This window comes from Bos javanicus, chromosome 4 (assembly GCF_032452875.1).
Source record: "Bos javanicus breed banteng chromosome 4, ARS-OSU_banteng_1.0, whole genome shotgun sequence".
Classification (NCBI taxonomy): Eukaryota; Metazoa; Chordata; class Mammalia; order Artiodactyla; family Bovidae; genus Bos; species Bos javanicus.
Window position 1 is genome coordinate 66926213 of NC_083871.1, and position 12847 is coordinate 66939059.

The 12847-nt window shown below is 40.1% G+C and overlaps 1 protein-coding gene across 6 annotated transcripts in view; it reads right to left on the reverse strand.

Annotated features, from left to right (window-relative positions):
- PLEKHA8 (pleckstrin homology domain containing A8) overlaps positions 1–12847 on the reverse strand; it is a 108998-nt gene that overhangs the window by 51879 nt on the left and 44272 nt on the right. For 3 of the 6 annotated variants that reach the window (XM_061414234.1, XM_061414233.1, XM_061414231.1), the window contains exons 12-13: positions 12427–12497; positions 1136–1197 (exon numbers count right to left, since the gene is read on the reverse strand). In XM_061414234.1, the coding sequence (XP_061270218.1) occupies positions 1136–1197; positions 12427–12497 (133 nt within the window). Of the gene's footprint in view, positions 1–1135; positions 1198–7082; positions 7240–9670; positions 11988–12426; positions 12498–12847 lie in introns of those variants that run through there. The other 3 variants (XR_009735940.1, XM_061414232.1, XM_061414235.1) reach the window with 3 other exon arrangements.

The window sequence follows — 12847 nt, forward strand, 5'->3', positions numbered from 1 at the left end:
AGACCTGGGCTCTGCCACTGCCTCACTTTGGGACTGAAATGAACAGTTCTGAACTTGTACAACAGTGGGAGCTAATCCTAAGGATTCCCAAAGATAATGAACACAGAAGTACCTGGCACAGTGTCTGATACATGGTTAAGTGTCCAATAGCCACACGGAAGCTATTATTACGTTATTAAACATCCACTGAAGGTAAATGTGAGCAGTTTGTGGCTGCAACTGGTCTGGCTCCTAGTCCCGTGAACAGTAAAATGTTTCATTTTCACTAAAATTTGCTTTCTTCCATAAATTCTTCCCACTTTCTTTACCAGTCTCCTAAGAAATCATGACCTGAACAGTTCTTACTTAGGCAAATTAGTAACAGACTTCATCTGCAAGCTATTTTCAATCCTCTGACATTTCCTATTGTACCACGACATGAGATTCAGCCTTTTCATGGCTGCACATGACTATGGCTGACCTCTCGCCCAACGGAAGAATTACAGAATATTACTGCTGACAGAAAGGGGCCATCTGCTCCAGCTATTTTACAAAGCAGGTAAATTGATCTGTCCACCTGAGAAATATGATTCTCAGGTGTGTGTTCTTCCCAGGTCATGCAAGGAAGGAAGGAATAATAGGTAACAGGAGCCAACACACACAAATACAAACACTTCCACAAGGGAAATAATTGGGGAAGAAGAGGCTTCCAGTTCTAGCCACTGGCAACCCAGGTCAGTTAATATTCAAAGATACAATTCAGTTGAGGAAAAAAGACTAACTAAAATCTGAGAATTAACAGGCCTGACCCTGACAGGCAGCAGAGGGAGCTATGGGCTTGAAACCACCCCTGGTTTCCCCTCAGAGCGTGATCTCTAGTCTACACTGACACTCTTTACTACCTCATCCGAAAGGCAGCCACTTCTGAGACAAATCTCAGGGTCCCTGGAACTAGATAAGGTGAAGCACATTCTAAGTCTTTTCTTACTGTTTATTGCCAACATTTCCACACAACAGACTTACAGATTTCAATGAAATAAGCAACATTTTGTTCTTATTCTCAAAAACAAAGCAAACAGAAACACCACACACACAAAGCGAAACAGAACACCTTGCTGTGACCATCAGAACATCAGGAGGCAGAAGGCTTGCTTACCGCAAAAACTCCTCGAACGACCCAGCCATGGTGCTGCCGCAATGTTTTACCATATGCGTTATCTTGGAAAGAAGAAATACTCCGTGAGGAACAATTTCATCAGGATTTGATGTGTTATTTGCATCATGTCCTTTCTAATGTACATAGCAGCATATTCCTATAGGCATTAAAAACTGAGGGAAAAAACTTAATTACAAGATTATATACTCCAAAAGTCCTGAGTAGGAAAAACAAGCCTCCAGAGATTTTTTTTTAAAAGAAAAATTGAAAAAAAATTTTGATACTTCCACTCTTACCCTGTGTCAATACAGCTGAACGGTGGCTTATTATTATGGTTGGAAAATTCAATACATATAAGGAAGTAAAAAGGGAGGAAAGGATATTGTCATGTGGAGAATATAATTTAAAATACACTATAAAAATAGAAAAATGCACTTCTTTGAAATGTTGTGTGACCCTGAGCCAGTCCCTTAGCCAACCTCTCTAACCATCTCTTTTCCTCTTTGTAAAATTTTATCTAAGGTTCTCTTCAATTCTAACATTCTATTCTGGGATGTCATATGTTAGTCCTAGATGTCCCATAACCCTGGATATACAGTGTTAAAGCTAGAACTTTGAAAACTATTATGGAACAGCTTGAAATTATTAAGCTAGATATAAAGTAACCGGTGAGGCTTATTAATAAAAGTCAATTCATATTCTAGACTTTAAAGATAAAAACCTATTTTTTTCCCCAATGAGTTTTAGGAGATTAAAAAACTTCTATATAGTAATTTTAATTACAAAAAATAATCTCAAGAACAAGATGACTGCATTTTATGCAAGGGATATGTTCCTGAAGGATTTGAATAATTCAATATATTCCAAACTGAAAACTGACTTTTCTACAGGAATAAACATTCTCTCAGGAGGCACAGCTCTATATCACCACAGTGCATTTTTATTTCAATGCTCCATTTTATTTTTTCAGAATCATCTTTAGTGGTCTACAGAGTCCTCACATTCCTAAATTATAGCGCAGAATATCATGGGGGTTGTTTGACCTTCTTTATCATGTTTTACCACATCTACACTTTTATTCCAAACTTGTTTGTTTTCATGGGCTAGTTTTAGCACTAGTACAAGCACCATCGCCATTTAATCAATGCTTGGGTGACACTATAATAGGATACAAAGACATTTTAAATTGTAACAAGAGCAGAGGTTAAAATAATGACAACAACAACAAAAAAGACCTAGACACCAAAACCACAACCACAAGTTCCTATGCAGCAAAACACAGTGTGGCTCACAGAACTGCCAAATGACATCAGGTATCTGCATTTTACTGAGCAACACAGCCAGGCCGCATAGCTGCAAGCTTAAACACAGTTTACAATTAATTTGAGCCCTCTAGCTTTGAAATGATGTAATTCTTGTCAATGTTTATTGTTAAAATTTGGGTGAGGCTTCATTAATACTTTTAGCATCAGTTCAGTTCAATCTCTCATTCATGTCCAACTCTTTGCAATCCCATGGACTGCAGCATGCCAGCCTTCCCTGCCCATCACCAACTCCTGGAGCTTGCTCAAACTCACATCCATCAAGTCGGTGATGCCATCCAACCATCTGATTCACTGTCGTCCCCTTCTCCTCCTGCCTTCAATCTTTCCCAGCATCAGGGTCTTTTCCAGTAAGTCAGTTCTCCACATCAGGTGGCTAAAGTATTGGAGTTTCAGCTTCAGGATCAGTCCTTCCAATGAATATTCAGGACTGATTTCCTTTAGGATGGACTGGTTGGATCTCCATGCAGTCCAAGGGACTCTCAAGAGTCTCCTCCAACACCACAGTTCAAATGCATCAATTCTTCAGTGCTTAGCTTTCTTTATAGTCTAACTCTCATATTCATACATGACTACTGGAAAACTCATAGCTTTGACCAGACGAAACTTTGTCAGCAAAGTAATGTCTCTGCTTTTCAATACACTGTCTAGGTTGGTCATAGCTTTTATTTCAAGGAGCAAGGGTCTTTTAATTTCATGGCTATAGTCACCATCTGCAGTGATTTTGGACCCCAAGAAAATAAAGTCTACCACTATTTCCATCTATTTCTGCTTTATTGACTATGCCAAAGCCTTTGACTGTGTAGATCACAATAAACTGTGGAAAATTCTGAAAGAGATGGGCATATCACATCACCTGACTTGCCTCTTGAGAAACCTATATGCAGGTCAAGAAGCAACAGTTAGAACTGGACATGGAACAAAGACTATGTCAAGGCTGTATATTGCCACCCTGCTTATTTACCTTATATGCAGAGTAAGTACATCATGAGAAATGCTGGGCTGGATGAAGCACAAGCTGGAATCAAGATCACCAGGAGAAGTATCAATAACCTCAGATATGCACATGACACCACCCTTATGGCAGAAAGCGAAGGAGCCTCTTGAGAGTGAAAGAGGAAAGTGAAAAAGTTGGCTTAAAGCTCAACATACAGAAAACTAAGATCATGGCATCCAGTCCCATCACTTCATGGCAAATAGATGGGGAAACAGTGGAAACAGTGGCTGACTTTATTTTGGGGGGCTCCAAAATCACTGCAGATGGTGACCGCAGCCATAAAATTAAAAGACACTTAACTCCTTGGAAGCAAAGTTATGACCAATCCAGACAGCGTATTAAAAAGCAGAGACATTACTTTGCCAACAAAGGTCTGTCTAGTCAAGGCTATGGTTTTTCCAGTAGTCATGTATGGATGTGAGAGTTGGACTGTAAAGAAAGCTGAGCACCGAAGAATTGATGCTTTTGAACTGTGGTGTTGGAGAAGACTCTTGAGAGTCCCTTGGACTGCAAGGAGATCCAACCAGTCCATCCTAAAGGAGATCAGTCCTGGGTGTTCATTGGAAGGACTCATGTTGAAGCTGAAACTCCAATACTTTGGCTACCTGATGTGAAGAGCTGACTCATTGGAAAAGACCCCAATGCTGGGAAAGATTGAGGGCAGGAGGTGAAGGGGATGAAAGAGGATGAGATGGCTGGATGGCATCACCGACTCAATGGACATGAGTTTGGGTAAACTCCAGGAGTTGGTGATGGACAGGGAGGCCTGGCATGCTGCAGTCCATGGGGTCGCAAAGAGTTGGACACAACTGAGCCACTGAACTAAACCGAACTATTTCCACTGGTTACCCATCTATTTGCTATGAAGTGATGGGACCCGATGCCACGATCTTTGTTTTTGAATGTTGAGCTTTAAGCCAACTTTTTCACTCTCCTCTTTCACTTTCATCAAGAGGTTCTTCAGTTCCTCTTCGCTTTCTGCCATCAGGGTGGTGTCATCTGCATATTTGAGGTTATTGATATTTCTCCTGGTAATCTTGATTCCAGCTTGTGCTTCATCCAACCTAGCATTTCACATGATGTACTCTGCATATACGTTAAATAAGCAGGGTGACAGCCTTGACGTACTTCTTTCTCAATTTGGAACCAGTCTGTTATTCTATATCTGGATCTAACTGTTGCTTCTTGACCTGCATGCAGATTTCTCAGGAGACAGGTCAGATGGTCTGGTATTCCCATCTCTTGAATTTTCCACAGTTTGTTGTGATCCACACAGTCAAAAGCTTTAGCGTAGTCAATAAAGTAGAAGCATATGTATTCCTGGAACTCTCTTGCTTTTTCAATGATACTACAGATGTTGGCAATTTGATCTCTGGTTGCTCTGCCTTTTCTAAATCCAGCTTGAACATCAGGAAGTTCTCGGTTCACGTACTGTTGAAGTCTGGCTTGGAGAATTTTGAGCATCACTTTACTGGTGTGTGAGATGAGTGCAATTGTGAGTAGTCTGAGCATTGTTTGGCATTGCCTTTCTTTGGGATTGGAATGAAAACTGACCTTTTCCAATCCTGTGGCCACTGCTGAGGTTTCCAAATTTGCTGTCATACTGAGTGCAGCACTTTCACAGCATCATCTTTCAGGACTTGGAATAGCTCAACTGGAATTCCATCACCTCCACTAGCTTTGTTCATAGTGATGCTTCCTAAGGCGCACTTGATTTTGGACTCCAGGTTGTCTGGCTCTAGGTGAGTGACCACACCATTGTGGTTATCTGGGTCATTAAGATCTTTTTTGTACAGTTCTTCTGTGTATTCTTGCCACCTTTTCATAATATCTTCTGCTTCTGTTACGTCCATACCATTTCTGTCCTTTACTGTGCCCATCTTTATGTTCCCTTTTCATTCATTCAAAAGGGAACTTTTGGCATACCTTACTACAATTTTACACAATTCAAGATTGCATAAAATACATTATATTTTCTATGAAATAAGCCTGTACATTTGAATTCTAACAGCAGATTTCCCTGTCTATCTAAAGTTTTAGGAATGGGTTGAAATGCCAGCATCCAGTATTGCAAAGCTAAAGAAGAAATGATAAAAAATAATCAGTAAATTCAAGTGTAGAAGAGCTCTTAGAGAGAGCCTAAAGGAGAAATCAAGAGTAAATTCCATTTTTTTCTTAGGAGAAGAGTCTGAGTAGGCTAGGGCATTGTCAAAGATACAAGTCTTCAATGTAAGTCACACTTCAATGTAAGTCACCTATCTGATTCTCTAAGGGGACAGATGTTATCAGAGACATTTTAGATGGTACATAAGACCTTAGTGAAGAAAGGGCTGTTAGCGGACAAAGCGTACACGTGCAGATGGGCAGGAAATACTAGGCACAGCCTCTGGGGTAAATCAGCAAGAAAATCAACTTTCCAACCATCTACGGAGCCATCTGAGCTGGTAAGATAGTGTACAGGTCCATGGAAAACATCCAGAGGTGAGTCACAGAGGTATAGTGGGAAAACCGTATTTCTTGTGATCCTCATCCATGTAAGCTATTAAATACCATTAGAAATTAGCAGATGAAATTCAGTGCCATTACAATCTGCTCATGGACAGTCACAATGGAACAGCTGCTCCATCAATAAGAACTTAGTGTGTGCCTATCGCACGCCCTTTACTGTCCAAGGCAGCATGGATCTCCGGGTGATTTAAACTAAGTCCCCTATCCATAGGAAGTTCATGGGCTTTTAAGAGAACCAGCGTTTAACAAATCATTATTATGTAAATTGCCAACTGCTGTAACAGACATCTGTATCTAGTACTACAGGAAAGGAGAGAGGTGAATCCAGCCTGGGAGAATATGGACAGAGAGAATTCTCCAGAGGACTCTCAAAGGCTGGCTAGAGCAGAGAGGAGGGTGGTGGCTGGAGTTGCAGATGGAGGAAGCTACATGGAGATGGTGGCAGGAAGGGAGAACCATTCTGCAGATACTGGGGATGGGACCAAACTGGGAGGAACTTTTAATGCCATGTCAAGGGTTCTGAACTTCCCATCTGAGGCGCAGTAGTAGTTTAAAAAGGTATAAAACTTACTACCTTTTTTTTTTTTCTGATTTCAAAAATAATGTGTTCATTGTTAAAAATATGGAAAATGTAAAAAGGGAAGAACTAAAGAGATACATAATCATGCCTCCCAGAGATAACCACATAGGGCATTCTAGAGGTATATTCTTTTAAGTCTTCTTTCCTATACAGATAGTATTACTTTCTTCTAGTAATAGCCATGATCATTCTAATTTGGAATTGTGGTGGGGAAGTAAAGAGAAACTCACTTTTCTTTACAGTATGTAGCAAACACAGGTGCCTCCTGGCCTGGCCTTTGAGCCTCCAGCTCGAGCTCACCTGGCAGCCAAACTGCCTGTTTACAAGGGCTCTGGATCCAGTACTTCTCCAACCCAGGGGCTTTATACCTTTCCCACCCTTCGCCAGTGAAGGCAACTGCTCAAAAAGGCCCAGAAACCTCTCTCCACGCCCTCTTCTATGGGAAAGCAAGAAAACAAGGATGTGGTGAGTCCAAGTAAGAGGGGCAGCCTGGTCTAAGGAAGAGAGAGCTTCTCCAGCAGCACTCTCTCTGTATCCCACCTGGTCCTTCTAGAGGAGGCAGCTGTTCTTTGCTGTGCCTGCATCTTGCCAAGAGAAGAGTTCCACTGGGCAAAACACCAGCCAGGCAGTCTAACAGGAGAAGAGGGAAGCAGAGAATTTCGGCTGGGTCCTGAAAACAGGCCTAGGAAGACCACTTCTGCAATTGAAAACCAACAAATAAAACTCACAAAAGACAAAGACTTGACCAAAGTCCTTAGGTGACTTCTAGGGCTGCACATACCCTGCCACGTGAGGATGCATTAAATTAGGATGAAGTCTATAAGCCTGACCTATTTTGGTTACCTAGAGAAGATTAGAAAATGAAATACATTAATCTTCACTGAACTACCCATTCATTATCATAATGCATGTTCTATAATCTTGAAGTATTTTTGGCCTCTGAAAGACATAAATGATTCCCTTCTTCCAGTTCTTTTAAATGTGTCAGTTCCTTAGAAACCGAATCAAAATTTCTGAGTAGGAAGCACTGACAATCACCTTGCCCAATTCTTTTTTTTTTATGGATGAAAAAAACAGAAGACCCAGAGAGATAGTTACCTGCCCAAGGTCACAAAACTAAACGCAATGAGAACTTAGGGCATTCCTGTCACATTAAAGCATTCTGACAAAACTGATGTTTATTTTTTGTGATAAAACAAAATAATGAAAATGAAAAATGTGCCTTTTCCCAGCCATATCTTGCAAAAAATCGGAACCTTATTCTATTTATGCAAACAACACTGATCTGATTTTTTTTAATGGTTAGTCAAAACCTTTCTACGAAGTATTTAGAAATGATGCCTCAACCTATTACAGCATCTGAGTACCAACAACCTTTCCATTACTGCTGATGGACAGCTATTCTGTCCAGAAGCAGAATGCATGAGAGTGTTTATCTATAACTAGTAAGGACTTACAAAGTTACTTTGGGTTGTACAGAGGACAAAGGAGAAATACAAATCCAAGTTTTAAGATAGAGCTTGAGAAGCAGACAAGTAAAGGCAGGAAGCGTGAAAGCAATCATTCACTGAGCTCAGGAAACATGAATTATCTCAGTTCTGCAAATGAGCTAAATCAGGAAGTCCTCAGACAAGAATCATGAACGAAGAAAGGTTTGAAAGTGAATAAGCAGTAAATAAATCTGAATATACCGAGTGAAAAAGGAATAGTGTGTATAATGTAACACCATGTTTGTGAGTTTAAAACATGCAATATATTATACATACTGTTTATGGATACATAAATATATAGTAAATCTATAAAAACATTTATAATAATAAACTACAAATTCTGGATGAAGATCTTCTCTGGAAGTAATGGGGTCATGAGGTAGTAGGTGGAATTGTGTTTATATATTTGGCCAACTGATAAATATTCGATATAATTTAAATGGGCTTTCCACGTGGCACAGCGGTAAAGAATCCGCTTGCCAAGCAGAAGACACAGGAGTCATGGTTCGATCCCTGGGTTGGAAAGACATCCTGGAGTAGGAAATGGCAACCTGCTCCAGTATTCTCACCTGGAAAATTCCAGGGACAGAGGAGCCTGGCTGGCTACAGGCCATGGGGTCGCAAAGAGTTAAACACAATTGAGCACACACACCAAAAGACCTACTACTAGGAAAACCCCCAAATTCTTTACAGTGACTAAGTTTCAGGCAAAATGAATAGTGTGGAGAAAAGCTAACTCAATAACCAGTTGACAGAGATGAAACAAGTACCCAAAGATTTCCTTTGTTACCTTCAGGCACCATGGAGATGAAAACTTGTACTGTAAGCCAGTTCTGCCATTAGAGCACATGCTGTGAATAGTTCTGAAGATGGCATGACTTCATTCACATGTCCCATACTTTCAGAACAGTTAGATCAAGTTACGATTTGATGTCAAATATCTAATTACAAGTTCTGATTTTCTCTCTCTTGTATAGCTCTCCTTATTTGCGAAAGCCTTTTATATTAACTATATAACTGAGTATCCTTTAATTTTTTTTTTCCTATTCTGTGCTAGAGATCTTGGTTAGGTTAATGTTTATCTGACATTTATGAAATCATTCGGAGGTGAGGGATGTGGCAATATGCTATCCTGCTGAGGGAGCAGTGCAGAGCATGTAACATTTAGCACAATGGTGCATGAAATGGCAGAGCAACTTTTCTTCCTTTCACTTACAAGGATGCTTTCTGAAGCCTCTTTTTGATGTGGCATCTGTGAATGGAGGGGCTCAGCTACAAGGTGTATCGTTAAACACATTTGCTTTGTGTACCCAACTCTTTCCTTAGAATGATCTCTAGAAAATATCAGAGGACACTGGAGTTCAGAACAGTTCTTGGCATGAGACCACCCAAAACATTCCACTCTGATCATCATTATGGGGGATCCAAGAGATGGCTCAAATGCAAAAGGAGGCAGTGTAAAACTGACGGCCTCCTTCCAGATGCTGAAAACTCATTCTAGGTCATACAACTGCAGCAATACAATGACTATACATGCCTTTTCCAGAAACTTAATAGATGTCACTACTTTCATTTTGTCATTTCCAACTTTTACATATCATAAGCCATTAAGACTATGCAAGTTTTATGAGCATTTACCTCAAAACCTGTCTCAAGCAATGGATTTCAAATTTGGGAGTATCATCAAGGTTTATCCTTAATTTATCCCCACTAATTGTCCTGCTGTTCCTAGGTAAGGAAAAATGTTCAGGCATTGGATAACCAGTCCATTATCATGAAAAGGAGGCAAAATTAACTGATACTATGGGTAACTAATTTCAGTACTTTTACTCCTGCTTATTTAATAATCATTTAGAGGCAGTCAAAATTCCCAAATAACCAAATGTAGCCTAGCAACAAGTAAGCGTCAACATTCCAGCTCTGGATGAATGGGTTTCAAATTCTAGCATGGATTAGAATCACTTAAATGACTTGGGATCACACGCACTGTTGGGTCCCATCTCAGGAGTTTCTGAGTCAGCAGGTGTCAGGTGGGACCCAGTAGTCTGCAATTCTAATAAGTTTTCAGATGCTGCTGTCCTTGGACCACTTTGAGATCCACTGATCTGGATCTGAGACCCTAGGGAAAGTACTTATCTTCTCTAAAGTTTAGTTTATCACTGTAAAAGGGGATTACTTAGATTAAATAAGATGTTTATAGAGAACCTTGTGTCATGCCAACACTGAGTGCTCTATAAATGGTACCTGTTATTACAATAACTCAAATTCAATTTTAGAAAGAAAAAATGTATGCTAATGTGCTTATATATGTCATATAAATTACACATACCCACTCTTTAACCTATATACCCAAACCACCTCATTTTAGACAAAGGTTCTACTTATAAGGGCTATTATTTCAAAAAGAAGAAATATGCATCAAGGAGCCTATTGGTTCTGAGTAGTTAATGGGTAACATTTCTTATAAAGCTCTATTTGTTTGTACAAAGCTTGTTGTGTCTGTGTTCAGAAGGGAGGGGGCAGTTAGGGGAGCTTTCTCCCTCCATGTTGAACAGCAGCAGGAAACTAGGAATCCCTGTAAGCAAAGATGATTTAAATCATGAAAACCTCTGAAATAATCCTAAGCATCAGGATGAAAATCTCCAAGTTTACAGTCCCCCTTTCCTTTGCACTAAAAGTAGTCCAGCAGGGAAGAGAAAAAAGGAAAAGTTGAGACTGGCTGTGATTATTTCGGCTTTGAAGCAGCATTTACCCTTCAAGTCTCCTCTCTCTTCACAAAGTCAACATCTCTGGGCTCAGTCTCCAAATAAAGTAAAAGGTAGGGGAAAAACAGGGATGGGGCAAGGCAGAAATGGTGTATCTTCAACTTCCTCTCGACCTCCAAGGTAAGCAGCTGGGTTCTCCTCTGTCCTAGCTCCAACAGAGGGGTAATGAGATGAGCATCCCGCACTGCCCCTCACACAGCCAGCAATCACAAAGCAGTAGCGTTCTGTGACAAGCAGAGTGCACCCCCAGGCACCCAGTGCTGAACCCCATATCATCTGCATTTTCTTGCAGGTGGAAGTGGTGGCATCTTCCTTCCAGTGTGAAATTTCCATACTAAGAAGTCAGTCTGGAGGGAAATTTAGGGCTTAGCAACTGAGCTTTGTAAACTTTCCATTTCTGATTTGGGACAAATAAGCCCCATTTTCTGGTAGGTTATTAACTGTGCATATGTCATGATGATGAGAATATAAACAGCAATAGAGTTAACCTCTGTAAGTACTTACTGGGCTTCCCTGGTGGCTCAGATGGTAAAGCACCTGTCTGCAATGCTGGACACCCAGGTTCGATCCCTGGGTTGGGAAGATCCTCTGAATAAAAAAATGGCAGCCCACTCCAGTACTCTTGCCTAGAAAATCCCATGGACGGAGGAGCCTGGTAGGCTACAGTCCACGGGGTCGCAAAGAGTCGGACAGGACTGAGAGACTTCACTTTCACTTTCAAATTCTTACTATATGCCAAATTTCTAATCTTTTCACATGCATAAACCTACTTAATCTTTACAATAATCTTATTAGGGAAATCAAATCATCATTCTCATTTTACAGATGAGGAAGCTGAGGCACAGAAAAGTAAATTGCCTAAGGGCACAACACTACCAGAAAGTCCATGATTTTAATCACTCCACAAAGTCATAAAATTTGATAGATACTGGTTAGGGGGTCCTAATTGTCATGGTGAATATACTTTTAGTACTGAAATCAGGACACACAGTGGACAATATAATTGGTACTGTCTTCGAAATTCAAGGATGAATGAGAAGCCCCAAAATGCAGGTAGCTCAGGGATGGTGGAGAAGACCTTTTGTGGGAAAACTGAAGACCCTGGAGACAGCAACCCCAAATTGACCCTGCTCCAGATCCCTTGTGGTCTTAGCAAGTCTTTTAATCTTTCAGAATTTCTATAACCTGACCTGTAAAAACAGACTGGTATTAGGATTAAGTTATCTAAATTTTTTATACAATGTTACAGAAATATCAGCTTTATATTGTTTCATGGCACATCAGCAAGTTTCCAGGCAGGAAAGCCTGGGAAAACTATGTAAGGCTCATGACACATAAGGATTTATTTAAGAAGAACTAACTTCTTTAAAATATTAGGTTTTCCTATTAAAAGATGGCTCTCTATTAATTGAGCTCTTCTTTAAGATAAACTGATTTTTAATAAATTAGATGTAAACTAGCAGGTCACTATCTCATGGGTTCTTTTTTAACAAAGCACATAAGAAACAATAATAATGAAATAGAAAAGAAACAAAATCAAATCTTGAAAAGCACACCCTGTCTCCTCCTCCAGGGGTCTCCATTCCACATCCGGGTCAATTAATCAATCAAAATGTTAAGAACACTTACTCAGGGCTGTCTGGATGTCCTTTTCTCCATTTTTCACTTCAGTCAAAAATCCTTTCAAAAATTTGAGACCTCTAAAACAAAAAAGAGGAGGAAACATTATTTCCAAAGTTCACTTATATTGAATGGGTATGAAAAAATGGCAGACATAAGCTTCTTTTTCAACAGTATCTTGGGCACAGCAATAAACAGATCAAGTCACATGGCTGTCCTTTCTGTTTCTTCCCTGTGATTTCCCTTTAGCTTGCTCTAGATCATTCTTATCTGAAATACCTAAACAGTGGTTTTCAAAATGTGGTCCCAAGACCAGCAACTTCAGCATCATCTGGAAACTAGTCAGTAATGCAAATTTCAGGGCCCCACTCCAGACTTGCTGAATCAGAAACTGTGGGTTTTGGGTGGGGCAATCTCTGTTTTTTTCAAT